This window comes from Paramormyrops kingsleyae, chromosome 11 (assembly GCF_048594095.1).
Source record: "Paramormyrops kingsleyae isolate MSU_618 chromosome 11, PKINGS_0.4, whole genome shotgun sequence".
Lineage (NCBI taxonomy): Eukaryota > Metazoa > Chordata > Actinopteri > Osteoglossiformes > Mormyridae > Paramormyrops > Paramormyrops kingsleyae.
Window position 1 is genome coordinate 12,529,727 of NC_132807.1, and position 15,628 is coordinate 12,545,354.

A 15,628-nucleotide genomic window follows, 5' to 3' on the forward strand; every position below is an offset into this window, starting at 1 on the left:
CATGTGGAATCTCGCCGGCCTTGACTCTTTAGCAAGTGCACTGGAATGTTGGTCGTCAACTTTAATCTTTTTTAAAAATGTAAAATAATTATCACCATGAGTGATAGTTCGTTTCACTTGTAGCATTGCCCGTCAACATTATTTTTTATAAAGGAAGATTCTTTTAAAAAAAATAAATAAAAAATCCCTTTATGTACTCAGGCAAACAGGGGACAGCTATATGGGGCCTTCCTCCATATAAAGTGCTACCTCTGCATTTGGTTTCTTTCAATTGTCGGTGAAACCGGCGGGGAGGATCGGAGGATAAATTGGAGGAGGCGCTTATAAAACAAACGCAATACAACTTTAAATTTATTAAATCCCACGCGAATACTGCTCTCCCTCGTGGATATAAAGATATCAAAGGTAAAACCTGTCGGCTAATAGAAATTACAAAAAAAATATATCAAAGTGAACTTAACCCGGCTAATAACTGTGAAAACTGTTTTCCCGTTTTTATAAAACAGATCCCTGCTTAGTTTTGCCTTTTCGGGTATTATCTAAATCCGTCGCCATCAGGAGTATAGTTGTGCCGAAAGGCTTTGTTCGTCTTCCGATTGCTTAGAAGAGGATGAAACTGCAGAGCAGCGAAACTCGAAGAAAAAGAGGATGGGGGTCATGGTGTTTTAATATTACGCGTTAGTGTATCTACAGAATGTACTAAAAACGACACACCGTGATTATCACTTGGGTTATCTGCCCGTGTGATCTCTGTTATGTCGTTGGAGGTCAGGTGATGTTGCTGTTGACACCGGTGTATCCTGAAATGTTGCCAGAGGCTTCAGAAATAATCCTTTTTATCTTCCAAGTAGCACTGAGTGTGGTAATAACTACGCTTTCTGTTTTGTCCTGTATTCAAATTGCAATACGTTTCTGCTAAAGGAAGTCTTTGTTGTGCTCTGCTCCATACCGACCGCTGCTGGTACCATTCTGCACTGAGGAATAGCGAAACATCCAGCTGTCAGTCCGTCAGGGCCTGCTGCTGTGAGAGGGCTGATCGGCCTGGGACGAGTTCATCCAAACGCCTATACACCCGCAATTAACGCTATTATCAGTGCACATAGGCCATCTGTATAGATTAAAGTGTTTATATACACAAAATATTTTGACATGCTAATAACTTTGCATCGGTGCTGACTCTATCGCATATGAAGACAGTTCATTCCAAAGATCATGGAATAAGTTAGTATACTGACATAAGGTATTGATGTATACGAACAGAATGTCTAATTGTCTCACACTGGCCTGTTCATAGATGCCCGCAGCGACGATTGGCAACAGTACTGTTCAGTCCTCTAGTCCAGAAGTTGGTTCTGGACCTGGATCTGTTTTCTCCATGAGTGGGCAGTCATCTGGGGCACATACCGAGGCCATGAAGCAAGTGCTTTGCGTCATCGACAAAAAAGTCCGTAACATGGAGAAGAAAAAGGTACAACGGCTCTGTTCGGTCGTTACTGATTTAATTAAAAGAAGTTCAATGTAGTTTTTCTACGCGTTAAAACAGGGCTCTCCGTTTACGTAGAGGTAAATGTGCCTTATTTGTACAACACAAAGCCTTATAACTTAATTCCTGTTAAGTTTGACCAAGGTGTTGCCTTAATCATCCTGTCTTTTAGAGATATATTTTTGACTACCCGCAAACAAGCAGAAACGTTCCTTGGCGTTAAGATGGAAACTGTGAAATTGTGAATGTCCTATTATTGGGACTAAAACATTAATTCATCCAAACTTTTGAATTTAGGTTCTTGATTGGTCCAGTATTAGAGATGTCTAGTTTTACTTTGTGTAAACTTTCTGTAGTACTTATTGGGGATGCAGATAAAGAAATACGGGGAGGGGGGGGTGGTAATTTTGAAGATTTTGACCGAAGAAATACGATCTCTAAATGTAAATTACTCCAACAACTCGGTATTCATTATAAACGCGATTAAACAGTCGTATATACGGCGTATTAAAATAACCAGTATGCAATTATGTGGTTTTTCTGAAGTGATTCTTTTTCCTATTCACTCTGTGCGGCGCACATGGGCTGAAACAACATGGCTGCGGTGCCGTGTTCAGCGCACGCCTTTCAAAAAATACCGGCTAACTACAATGTCCCCACAGTCTTGTCTGACCGGTTCACTTAGGTCACATAACTCTGTACGCGTGAGAAACGCACAGTCATTCACAAAAAATATTTTTGTAAACCTGTCCCAATGGAAGAGTATCCGAAGTTGTTGATTTGGGACCACATCGCGTCTCCTACCACTTGCTAGGAGTCATTCCACAGGTGTGTGTTGCTGCCCGGAAGATTTAGCATGCTGCAGCCAATTCCGTCTACTCCTATGCTCCATTTGTATAATACGTTTTTGCTGCCGCAAGTACAAATTTAAAGTTTCTGAGTGTGTTTAAAATGAGCGTTATTAGTTGTCTATGCGCTCGACGAAATTTGTCTATATATATATATATATATATATATATATATATATATATATATATATATATATATATATATATATATATATATATATATATATATATATATATATATATAATAAATAAAATTAATAAAATTATTTTTGCTAAAAATGTTGAAGGCAGATTTCTAAACTAATTGCTTAAGTTTAATCTCTAGACGGATATAAATTCATGAACTGTTTAATAACATCACCTTTAATATTTGGCCCATTGCCTTTGACACTGATTGGTATTTGCTGCTTGGTACTTGATGCTATGAATATTCAGCATTTACCACTGAAGATGTTGGATCAGCAAGTTTTTTTTTTTTTCCCCATGACTGAGTTGGGGCAGTTTTCCCTGCATTTTCTCTATGAAGTTCATGTGGAAAAACATTGAATAATTAGTGTAGATAGCTTAAAATTCATTTTTGGTATATGGGTAAAGAGTGCCACAGATTGTGACACATATTTGTATATATGAAACGGGACAATTTAAATTTAACAGCACAGTTGGTTTCATATTTAGGTAGTATTAAGATCTAATCTGATGCATGTCAAAGCTTACACTAAGTCATGTGTGTCAAACTCCAGTCCTGGGGGGCCACAGCCCTGTGTAGCTTAGTTCTTTCCCTGTTCCACCACAAATGATTCAGCTCAACAGTTATATGGTAATTAGCACAAGAAGTTGAATCAGGTGTGTTAAACAAGTGGAAACCCAGAAATGTGCAAGGCTCCGGCCCCCCAGAACTGGAGTCTGACACCAGTGCACTAAGTGGTCTGACTTGGGTACAGGAGATGAAGTATGGTTGTGTCGTGGATAGTTTTCTAATGTGCTGTCACACTGTTTGGACAGAGCAAGCTTGATGACTACCAGGCAAAGAAGAACAGGGGGGAGCGTCTCAACCAGGACCAATTGGTGAGTTAAAAAATCAAGAATGCTTGTTCTTGTAGTGCTTTTATTTTTATCTGTTCAGAGCAGTATGTTTTAATGGTCTGCTCAAAGGTTTGTCTGTTCTCTTAAAGGATGCCTTGTCCAAGTTCCAGGAGGTGGCGAATAACGTAGACTTTGCCCGGGAGTTACAGAAAAGCCTTTTGGCTCTGGGTCAAGATGTAAGTTTTCACTTTTTATACTTTGTTTTGTATGAGTCGCCTTAATTTTGTTCCGACATGAGTAAATAAAAAGCATATTGCTGTTCCAAAGAAGTGTGCAATCATCTGTATGTGTACAGAATGCTATCTATACGTGTGAGAGAAAGCAGGAGACGGTTCTAACTATTTAGGCTTTTATTTAGCTCTTAATAGCCTCTGTATATATGTATAATGCATTACTTTATAGATAAAATGAAACATTTTATCAGTCTTTCAAATTGACAAGTCTACTATTTTTAATGTCCTCTTTAGAAACTGTTGGTCTATTAGAAATATTTGGGAAATTTTAAAAGGCAGTGTTTTATAACTGTAAATGCAAATCAATCCCTTTAACAAAGTAAAACAAATACTGCAAATTCTGATATTTTTAACCTGTGAACCGTTCAGCAATGTTTTAAAATGAAATTAAACGAATATCACACAATAAAAGGTTTATTGATATAAAAAGTAGTCATCCTATATCTCTTTTTGAAAATATATTGATATACTGTGAAAATGTGTATACTGCTCAACCCTAGTCGACTATAAAAGCTGTTGATGGGAGGGTGGCAAAGCCATGGGTATGCAGACCCATATCCGAGCCCCCAGCAGAGATTGGCTGATTTGTAATTGGATGAACCCCTTTTATTAAATAAAATTGGCCTCTGCCAGATATCATAGCAGCGTCACATAGTAGCATGTAGTTTAGTTATATGTTGCACAAAGTTGTGTACATGCCTAGTTTGAACAACAGTGCTGTTGGTATCAGTGTCCCTCAGTTTTTATGGCATTCTGTGAATTTTTGGGGCATTTTTTCTACTTTGCCCTCTTTAGTTTCCGAGTCTGCTTCTGAAGAACAGTGATTTGTTAGTTGGCCTCTACTTTGAGGTCTTCTGTTAGTTTGGAGGTTTTTGTAGGGTCCTGATTGTTTTAGCAATTGTACGTGTTATTGCGGAGAGTCCCTAAAGCGTTCCCTTGTAGATGCAGAAGGCGATTAAAAAAACTGCAAGACGAGAGCAACTGCTGCGGGAAGAAGCGGAGCAGAAACGACTGAAATCTGTACTAGAGCTGCAGTTCCTTCTGGAGAGTCTGGGGGATGAGACTGTGCGGCAGGACCTGAAGCAGGGCACCGACGGCCTGGCCCTGCTCACGGATGAGGATCTAACGGACCTTGACAACCTCTACAAGCTGGTGCAGGTGGAGCGTGACCCGAACAGTAGGTGAGCAGACTATCTCCGCCAGCATTGGGCATTCGGTGCTGCTCTGTCAATAGCGCAGGGCTGATGGTGTTGTGGGTTAGAAATGGGACATGGGGCAAGTTGGCCATCATCCCAGGAAGGAAGAATTTGCTGTGGCTTTCAAGGTAGCTAATGCAGAGAACATGTGAATGGACAGTGTGTGATGGTAAATGTGAGATGTTACAATCACTGAGATTGTGGACAGTAGAATAATGAAAGGAGTTACATTATGATGGTTTTTAAATGCATCTGAAATGCCCGACAGGCTCACTGACCAGTTTGAGGAGGCATCAGTGCACCTCTGGGAGCTACTCGAGGGGCGGGACAAGGAAGTAGCAGGAACCACATGTGAGTATTAAAATATCACGATATAATATAAAGCTTTCCCGCAAAATGGTATATCTTCTATAGCTTCTAAAAATGGGGGCATACTTGTCTTTGCCTTTAAGTCTGAAATGGAGTTAGGGAACTTTTATATTTTTGTCTGTGCTAACTTGGATAGTTGTGCATCCAGCTGTTGTTTTCACTGCAGGGCTTGTGTATTTCCACCTGCCTTCCTGTCGCGTTAGTCCATTCAACTGGAATTCTGTCTGCAACTTGGCCCGATAAGCACTTTCCTGGGCTCCATCTCCAGGGTTTTGTTGTAAAAGTAACTCGGCAGGTGTGATGGTTCTGGTAACGCTGTAAAAGTTGCAGTTTGTCTGATTCGGTTTTGTCCCAGAAAATGTGGCATTTGTTCACATTCTTTGGCTTTTACTTTTGCTCCTATGCCACTTGGTGGACATGGTGGTTTTGGTTTGTTCTGGATCCTTCCTTTTTGTGGTTATATGGATACAAGTTTGTGAAGCACATACGTCTTTGACTTTAATCATGCATCTCCATGCATTTTTTTTTTTGTGAAGTGACTTATTGTAAGACGAGATGGAAAAACATGGGTGCCTATTGCTGTATGGTTGCCCTTGTGTACTTGACCAGTCAGATTGCAGTTTTGTATTGCTGGTCACTGAGTATGAGCCCCTTGATCAGTGGCTATCAACGCAGTGTGGTCACAAGCTACGGGAGCACTGCAGAGCCCCTTGGAAGTGGCACTGAGACATCCATGGGCTCACTGCATTCCTGACTACAACTTCAGTATGTAATTATTCTCCAGAAAGGACATGAAGGATGTGGACTTCATTGATGGTTTGGTCCATGCAGAGGGATCTGAAGCAAGGTTCTAGGGAACTGCAGTATAAGAAGCTTTAGAAAAGTGTTAGGAAGGTCTCTGGCTGGCTAAGGTTCACTCCAAAGGCACAGGGGACCTTAGGGGACCTCCCTATAAGGGGTTTGCCTCGACCCTCCCCTGTCAGCCTCTTCCCCTATCTATTACTTGGCAATAGTGGGGTTGGGGGGGGGGGGGGGGGGGGTAATGGTGTCTCCTCATTTCTCCAGTTTGAAACCCTAATTGTTGGTGTCCGTGACTGTAAGTTTTCTTTGCTGATGAGCTGTCAGTTTCTTAACCTATAAACACAATGTGTCAGTAGTCTGTTTTTAAATACCGTATGACTGGTATTCTCTGACGTGATATCCTGATGTCTGCTCTCCAGCAGTGTTCCAATAGACCGTTTATTGAGGTTTCTCTTGGTTGTTAATGTTCTGATACTTTTTTGGTATTTACTCATTCGATGTTTATCTGCTGATTCCCAGTCCTGCTTCGATCTTTTAATAAATATTTGAATGTACATACACATGCAGTAGTCGTCAGTGCACTCTTTGAGCAAAGCTTGTGATTTTGCAGTGTTCTTCCTGATAATTCTGCATGTGCCTCATGTAGCTCTTAAGCAACTTTGATTTTTATTTTTTATTTTTTTAATCGATCGGGCTGGTACCAGTAACTATGTAATAACTAATTAAAATATTAATTCAATAACAAAAAACCTATTTCAAAATAGATTTATTTATTTATTTTTTTTACTAAAGCTAGCTCATAATGTCATGAACATTTCCAGAAAATTTGCACATGTAATTTTCATGGAACTGTGAATTTGCGAATGCACGGGGGCTGACTATCTCAGCAACAACTCAACCAAAGACCAAATGTTCAATTTTGATTAAGTTTTTGATTGATTTGAATTTTAAAAATTTTAATGTTATTGCATAGTAATTATTCATATGGGGATGGCATATTATTGGTTCAATCTATAGAGCTGGACAATAGCTTTAAAACAATGAGGACCATTTCTGTGCAGCTTACATTAAGGTAAATATTGCCAGTCAATCATAGTTCCCCCACCCACCCCCAATAAAGTTAAACTCTGTTCGCTTAAATCTCCCTCAATATTGATCCCAGACACGCCCAGTTTGTTTCATGAGTTACTCATGTGACCAAATCAGCATGCAAAGTTTTGTTAAAATCCATGACGATGAGGTCCGAAGGTGTGATGATTTGACATGGAATGACCCATCAAACTTCTCTGCACACGTACTAGCAGATGTGTCCCATTTGAACATTTATGACGCGTTTGACATCATTGTCCGCCTCCATGGACAAACACCTGTTGCACGCCAAATTTGTGTTTGCGCAGCTCTGGACACAATGTGCACGATCAATTCACTAGTGTGTACTTTAGAGGTCTGCATGGGACTGATTTTTCATCCCGCTCCCGCAGAAATGTGTAATATTTTGACCCGCTCCCGCCTGCTGAATCCCGCAAGCAAGGCTGCTGGAGTGTAGGGTGGGCCAAAAACTTTAAATGCTATAATATCTTGGCTTATAAAAATTTAATAAGGTACCAAATTTATTTGTTGCCTAACTGACATACAGGAATTTATGAAACATAGGCTATATTATGTGGGCACGACTCCGGCTGCGAATTAAAGATGTCTTTTATATAAGGTTAGATTTGGCTAACCAGTTTTCCACAAAAAAAATACAACCAACAATGTTTCTAACTAGGCAACAGACCTGAATTAAAAATATCTAAACAGTCTCAATAGAAACATTTGAGTCAAAATGAGACAAATATGGGGAAACATTGCAATTTCTGGTGCGGCTGTGCGTTTATTCCAACCTCAGTCAGTGCGTTCATTGCACTTCCATTCTGCCGGCGTCCCAGAGAGGTCTGCGTGGGACTGATTTTTCATTCCGCTCCCGCAAGTTTCTGTTCCGCTCCTGCAAGAAACACTCAAATGTAGACCCGTGCCGCATGCTTTTGCGCCACGACCCGCGGGTCCCGTGGGCGGGATGCCCCGTCGCAGACCTCTACTTTAAATACCAATATGGATGCTTTAGATGAGCGTTGGGGTAAGTTGCAAACCCTACGAACTATTTACAAGGCAATAAAACTTAAATGCATGTAAATGTGTGTGTATGTGACTGCGGACTTGTCTGGAATCGAAAATTTCACACCAGCCAGCTGACCAAAGTTGACAATCTTGTGATCTGGCTCGCTGATTTTGTAAAACGGAGAAACGCGCACACAAACCTCACTGCTGTGTTATGCATGCAGGGAATAACAGAATAATTTGTTAAAAATATAAATACCATATGTGGAGGACTATGAAGGTTTCTGTGGTTACATGGGTGTGGTGCTTGTGCGGAGAAGTATGAACCAGCCATTAAACCGATATCCTGGGTTCGATTCGCTGTTTGGGCATGCTGGGGCGAAGAATGTGACGGCAGGCCAATGAGAATTTTGATGACTTCTTGAATGTCTAAAACAATCCAGCCAGGACATGCTGGTTGCTTGCTTCCGATTACATCACTAATAGGCCCCGGTTTGCTCATGTCGTATCTGTATATTTAATGTCGTACTGAGCCACATGGAAGTGTCCCGGGGGACAGTGCAGTCACCATTCCGGTTTACATTTTCCGCGTTACGGTTCTGGTGTAACTGGCTCGTTCAGTTCTAATTTGTGATGCATCAATGGAGGGAGAGATGATTACAGAATTGTCTGGGTGTTTTATGAATCACGTGGAGCTCAATGTCAAAGGCGAAGGATCCGTTTGTGGACTTTAGGCAGAGCCAGGAGCTGCTGGATGCTCTGAGTGTAGAAATTCTACAGTTTCCTGTCTAGCTGGATGAGAGGCTGTGAACGCATCACATTTGAATGCCATACCATATTAGTACAAAGCTATTTATCTAAATGTTCTTCCATTTGACATTGTGCATTCTCTGAATCGCTCTCTGGCTGTGGTTTGAACTTTTTTGATAGTCCTATCCCACAACTGAAAATTTGAAACATGAGCTTTAACTATCATTCTACTATCACACAAACCAAATCTTCAGAACAGTCCTGGTCCCACCCAGGTTGGCTTTGATCTTTGCCATGTTGCCTCTTTTGCTTAACTAAAGATGTTAAAACATCAGAAATGGTATGACACATGGTGAAAACACTACCATGTGCTCTTTGTAGAGGTGAATGCTGATTGTAAAGGGTTAGTGCATCTGTGGTTCAGCTCTTGCTATGCCTCCATATTGTAATTCTCAAATGTATCTTGCCTCCAGACAAAGCACTGAAAGAAACCTTGGACAGGGTTATGTTGAGTGGATACTTTGACAGAGCCCATGCCCACCACAATGGGGTATGTGAGGAGCTGCAGCACGAGGAGCCGCCGGCGGCGGTGGTGGTGGCTAAGGTCGAGGCGGAGGTGCCGCCTGCAGAGCCAGGTAACGTGGGCCTGGGGTTGCGTCCTGCCCACGTGTGGCAGTTGAGGGGAATGCCTGGCCTGACTAGCATTTCCTGTACTCTTCAACAGAAGGGGAGTTCACTGAGGAGGTCACAGAATCGAATGAAGTAGAAGGCCGGGAGGTGAGTGCCGTGTTCCACCAGAGCAAAGGGAAATTCGGCTCATTAGGGAGCATATAGTCACTTGGTTGTCGCTAATGCTAATACTAGGGTTCCGTCTTTACAGTTTGTAAACCGGCAGTTCATTCCAGAAAGTGCTTACAGCAGCAGAGACAAAGAACATGGAGAAGAATGGAATGCAGAATCAGAGGTTTGTGCTCCTCTTGGCTAATAGATTTCAGAGCTGTGCATCCATTATGTATAATACGGGTTCATAGAGACCTGTAGCCTTGGTTTTAATTTGATTCAGGACGCTAAACCCTGAGTTTTGGGTTAAATGACCTGAGGCCTTTGGCTGTTCTTTTTATTTTATAGTAAGGATATTATGGTAGTGCTTCTGGTATATCAGTCACCATTTCCTAAGGCGGTACCTTCAGGGCTTGATGTCTGGGCCGTGCAGGGTACTGTCCCCCCGGTTCAGAGTGACTCCTTGCTGCAGGTCAGTACTGTCCAACAGCAGCAGCTGCCTGTGCAGGGAGGTCTCCCCACCGCTGTTTCCGAAGCCCACACACCAAACCCCGTCACGTCGGCACCCCCTGCAGACCCTGTGGTTCGAAAGCAGGCAGTACAGGACCTCATGGCACAGATGCAGGGCCCCTACAACTTCATGCAGGTGAGGATCTTCCCAGCAAATGCCACACTTGTTCTCCTGTGGCCATTTTGAACATGTGGTCCTACCATCTGCGGTGCAGGACTCCATGCTGGAGTTTGATGGCCAGGCCCTAGACCCTGCCATTGTGTCTGCCCAGCCCATGAAGTCCACGCAGAACATGGACCTCCCACACTTGGTGTGCCCTCCAGGTAGCAGAAGAACTTCATCCCAAATGTATGAAAAGCAAATCTATTTTTCAGATGCTTTTGTAGAAAGTCTGTTTATCGCTCCTCCCTCCCAGTTCATGCAGAATCCCGACTGATCCAACCCAGCACAAGTCCCGTACTGCAAGAACCCCCCCAGGTAAGTTGGGGGGCCTGTATTTGACATCTGACATCTTCTGTCTGCTCAACAACCAAGTCCTTTAACATGAAATTGGGGCCTCGCCCTCCCCAGGTCCCTCTGGTCTCTTCCACGTCTGAAGCTTATTCCTCAGTACAACCTCTGTATCAGTCCCCCCACACGACGGACCCCCCACCACAGACTGATGCCAGCAGCCCCATTCAGGTAGTCTGCTTGGGGGTCTGCTGTGTGCAGTAGATGTGGAGCTGGGAATGCTATGTGTTGTTAAAGGCCTCAGTACCCCAATCTTTCTCTGCAGCAGGTGTTCCAGCCTGTATCAAAGCCTCTCCATAGCAGCGGGATCAATGTGAACGCAGCCCCATTCCAGTCCATGCAGACGGTAAGCTTCCCCTTCATCAGTCGCTTTGGCTTAATATAAACACATGGTCAGTGTTTTCAGATCCTCAAATTCTCCAGCTATATATCTGACGCCATCTTGGTTCTTGGACCGCCGCATGATGTGAGCTAGTCTCTGCAGGTTTTGGATGAGGTGGGTGGCTGCAGAGTCACTTTGCTGAGTGTAGCGTCATTCCTTGCATTCCAGGTGTTCAACTTGAATGCCCCAGTGCCGCCGGGTACCGAGGCCGATACCCTGAAGCAGCCCGGACAGTACCCGAGCGCCTACAGCCCCGGGTTCGGTAGCCAAGCGCCGCACCCAGCCGAGCAGGCTGAGCTGCAGCCGGAGCAGCTGCAGTCTGGTAAGGGACAGGCTCGGCGTCGGAGTCCTCATGGCGTGTTCAGCAAGGGGCCCAGCTCTGCTCCCCAGTTACAGAGCCAGCCCTAGATAGCTGGGTGATCCAAGTTTGCCGGCACTTTGGAAGCCTGTTCCCAGCTGACTGTCGCTATAACAGCAGATATGCTGTGTTTTAGACAAATCGGAACTCAAATGTCCTACCTCCTGGGGAACAGCTGTCAGTCAGAGCTCTGGCTAGGAAACTCGGGGCAATGTCACCTTCTCCGGCTTCACTGAGAAGCAGCCACTGTGAGGTATGATAATATGGCAGCTTCCACAGGAGCAATTGCCGTAAATGATAAATAAGCAAGTGAAGGCTACATGGTCCCCCCCCCCCCCCGCCTTACATTTACAATAAAAACCTGTAAGTACAATGAAACAAATTTTTGTGTGTGGATTCTCAAAATGGATTGCAGGTATTGCTGTTTGGCTAATTGGATAGCTGGTAGCTAGGCTATAGCCCATAGCTTACAGAAATAAAGCTGCTCTGCGTGTTCCATAGGCTACATCTGGAGGTGTGCGCAGTATTTCACCAATCAGCCATTCATGCTTACACTATTGTGCACTATTCTTGGTTTACAATTCAGAAACGTATAAAACTATTCATATTTGATACAACAATTTTATAATGTTTTATAGCAGTCATGTTGATTTCTTTACATTAGGCAATCATGGCTCATGGAGTGACTAGGTTTTTATATATATAAAATTATTTATTTTTTAAAATTAACTCTGCTGTCAGACTTGGCTGGAACACAGCATGTTTTGTTCAGGATAAACGGAAGAAGCATTTCTTTTGAAGTGTCTTGTTTTTGATAGAGAATCATTTGTATGATTGAAATAAGCAGCACTGCCTCCAGGCTAATGGGTGGTCAGCCAGAGAAATTGTAACGGTTTGTCAATAAAAGTGTAGAACAAACACTTCACTTGCCCAAAAAAAAAAAGCCAATTCATCTCATTCATCTTGTGCATTAAAACATTCCTGTGCAGCTTTTTTGAACCATCCATTTAATTCACCTCTTCAAACTTTCCTCCATGTGAAAACCTTTAGAAAATTATAGTTTATTTCAGTTTGGCATGTTTAGCTTATGGGCATTGGTGCATTGAGGAGTTGGATATACATGCATGTATAAATTGATAAATGCAGTAATGTTCTTTCAGTTCCTCAACAGTGTAAAACTAGTACCAGATTAAATTTCATGTATCTGCTGTAAGAACTGATCATCAATAGAATCAGATCAGTACTGGATTCCAAATGGAGCCGCTATGGCTGGGTCTGATCATGACCTCACTGTTGCCCTGTCCAGTCATTGGTGCCTTCCACACACAAGAGCAAACCATTCCCGCCCCAGGAGGCCACCAGTCCATGTCCCAGCAGGCCCCACAGCAGAGTGCGGCTTTCAGCCGGCCGGGACAGTCCTTCTACAACAGCAGGCCCATGTCGCGCGGTGGGCCCAGGAACTCCCGAGGCATGCTGAACGGATTCAGGGCGCCCTCCAGTGGCTTCAGAGGTGCAGTATAGTTAACTTCTTCCTGATGCCATTTGGAGAAGACTATTTCGATACTGTCTGGCCGATGAGTCTTATCTGTATTCATAAAAGCCTGTGTCCAGTATGCTGGTCTTAGAATGTAGGTGAGGTTCTAGGCAAGGTTAAGCTTTTTGTAGATTGTTTCTGGAGTGCTGCTATCTTGGGGGGTCTGGTGCTTCATTATGCTCTCACCCAGGCCTCAGGAATGCCTAATGGCAGCTTGTTTTGAGCAGGTCTTGGGTCCAAGTTAACATGTGCAGACGTCACTACATTTAAAATTGAGGCAAATTCCTTGTCTACTGAATATCACATAAGGACTTTGTCCATTTGTGTGTTCACTTCAAACACAACCCGAACCCCATTAATCCATTTGTCTGTTGGTACCGCACACTCTTATGTGAGCCCTTGATCATTTCCCCCAGTCATTTTCCCCCACTGAAATACTTTTTGGTAGAATGCAAATGTAAATCATTTCTGAAATGAATGTTGCCTTTTTCTTTAGGTGGTAGTATTTTGTATGTGAATGATGGGGGTAAAATGATTGGCTTGACATTTGGAGGATATCCCATCTGTTCAAAGGAGCAGGCGTTTAGTTAGGCAGGACAGATGCTGCGCAAATGGTCTTGCTTAAAAATATGCACTCAAGATGTAACTGACGAATGATCTTTATTTAAAGATTGTCCCCAATGCTGCTGCTTTTTTTTCTCTACCCAGTTATTGACTAGTAAACAATGGACAAGTACATTTCACACTGGGAATGAGAATATATTTTTGTTTCTAGTTGGGTAAAATTACAGCTGAATTAGTCAGAAAATACTTGAATGTAATTCTGACAGTTGCAGGGTACATAGTCTGGTCCTGCTTGTTAATTTATAGGCTTTTTTTTTTTTTTTTTCTGCAGTCATTCCTCCGATATTCTTTTGATCCCCTATGTCATTTTTTCAGGTGGCTATGACGGTTTTCGCCCTCCTTTCGGCAACCCTCCCAGCAGTGCTTATGGACAAGCCCAATTCAACCCCCCCCGCGACTACAGCAACAACAGCTACCAGCGGGTGAAGTGAACACCTTGTATAGAAACTGCACTCTTTACTGTCATCAGGGGTGGCACTAGTGATATTGGGCCACCAGCCCCGACCAATCCAATTATGTTCCATTCTTTGGGGGTCTCTGGAATCATCCTGACCCCCTCCTCCCCCTGAAATGGCATCCCTTGCTATAATTTCCAGCAGTATTGATCTAAACACCATACTCTGCCCTGCCAGTTAATCTTCTCATGATGAATCCTCTTCGGATAATTTCAAAGATCCTGCTGATCCAGTCACTCTTTTGGCCTCTTTGTTCTTTAGAATTAGTGATTCTGCTTCTACGACCATTTAAGGACTTTACCTGCTGACTTGCAGAAAGTGACTGTGCCCTTTTTCCTCAGGACGGGTACCAGCCGAATTACAAGCGTGGAGCTGGCCAGGGCTCTCGAGGTACTTCTCGAGGGAATGCTCAAGTCATGAGGTCCTGAAGTTTTGGACTGTCCTCAAAGGCCACAGTGAACATTCAAAGTGCATCTGCCCAAGCCCACCTCCTTTCTTTGCCCCCCCAGTGGTATTCCCAGCCATTCTCGATCTGAGTGAGCCCGCTTTTATGTATTTAGAAAAACGGTAGATGTCAAAATACATGTAAAGCTGCAATCCTTGGCAAACCTGTTTGGACACAATCCTGTAAACTTGAAAGATTCATTAATTTATTTTTTGTAAAAAAAATAAAACCTAAAAATTCCCCCTCACTGCTGGTCTACTTCCTGAGAGTGCTTTTCTGACTGGCCGCTCTTTCATTTAGGATTCAACTTTTTTTTTTTTTTTTTTTTTTAAACATTTTAAGCTCCCACATCCCACATTTGTAAATTGATGTTGCCTCTTCAAAGTTTCAATAAAGATGTGTTGCATTACTGGCTGGTTCCTAATTCTGTGGGTTTCTGTTAGAGCCATAGGATTAGGCAGGTTCTGATATGCAAGAAAATTGTTTGGATGGAATCCTTTATCCACTTCTTCCAATTAACTGGTTTTGTGCCAGCGATCTTTGACTGTTTATGCCTTGTTAACCCTCAATGGGTCCTTGTCAGAAAGTTACGTTCCAGGTCCTTGGGGTTCAAGTTGCACCCCTATCCATTGGCATATATAATTCAATGGTACCAAGCTCAAATTCAATTAACTAAAGTTAAGATACATTTATTAGTTAACTGCATGATGCTTGCACAGCTTACGCAGTGAGATAGTGCAGTTAAAGCGGTTGCGGCAGTGGGGGGGCAGCAGAGGGGACTGGTCATATAATGCACATTCCGACTGTATCCTCTTGCAGAATGTGTCGAAGAGCTTCAGCTGTGGAATACCTAGCCATGGTGTTATATCTTTTCTAACAGTTGAAATGTAAACAAAACAAAATGGCTGACTTTTTTTAATATCCGAAAATGTTCTAGAATATAATAACATAAAAAATTATAGTAGCAATTATCACTAATTAACTGAATTTGTCGATCATATCAATGTCATAAATTAACCCTAAAAAGGGTTATGTAATAGCAACTGGACTTTGTTTTTCATAGAAGACGTTTTGCACTCCATCCAGAGTGCTTTCTCAATTCTGACTGACTGGCATAGCAGGTTGATGAACCCTATGGAATCCTCAAGTTGTTAGCACTAGATGGTCAC

At 42.7% G+C, this 15,628-nt stretch overlaps 1 protein-coding gene across 6 annotated transcripts; it reads left to right on the top strand.

The window, feature by feature from the left end:
• Window positions 1-266: 266 nt before the first annotated feature.
• On the top strand, window positions 267-14,868 carry LOC111840072 (caprin-1-like). 6 transcript variants are annotated; one of them, XM_023804489.2, is made up of 18 exons: window positions 267-405; window positions 1,295-1,468; window positions 3,334-3,396; window positions 3,504-3,590; window positions 4,590-4,828; window positions 5,112-5,194; window positions 9,334-9,495; window positions 9,585-9,637; window positions 9,741-9,824; window positions 10,074-10,286; window positions 10,366-10,474; window positions 10,567-10,628; window positions 10,722-10,832; window positions 10,927-11,007; window positions 11,212-11,365; window positions 12,708-12,911; window positions 13,875-13,981; window positions 14,356-14,868. In XM_023804489.2, the coding sequence occupies exons 2-18, from the start codon at window positions 1,295-1,297 to the stop codon at window positions 14,440-14,442; spliced, it is 2,073 nt and encodes a 690-aa protein (XP_023660257.1). In that variant the 5' UTR covers window positions 267-405; the 3' UTR covers window positions 14,443-14,868. The 6 variants fall into 6 exon arrangements, with proteins under 6 accessions (XP_023660257.1, XP_023660267.1, XP_023660275.1 ...); XM_023804499.2 differs by having other exon boundaries at window positions 10,930-11,007; XM_023804507.2 differs by having other exon boundaries at window positions 10,113-10,286.
• The last annotated feature ends 760 nt before the right edge of the window (window positions 14,869-15,628 follow it).

Excerpts from the sequence above, each read along its gene's own strand:
- LOC111840072 (XM_023804489.2), top strand. The coding sequence starts at position 1,295 with ATGCCCGCAGCGACGATTGGCAACAGTACTGTTCAGTCCTCTAGTCCA. Across the intron at positions 5,195-9,333 it reads GGAAGTAGCAGGAACCACAT|ACAAAGCACTGAAAGAAACC; the intron begins GTGAGTATTAAA and ends TCTTGCCTCCAG. Across the intron at positions 13,982-14,355 it reads GCAACAACAGCTACCAGCGG|GACGGGTACCAGCCGAATTA; the intron begins GTGAAGTGAACA and ends CTTTTTCCTCAG.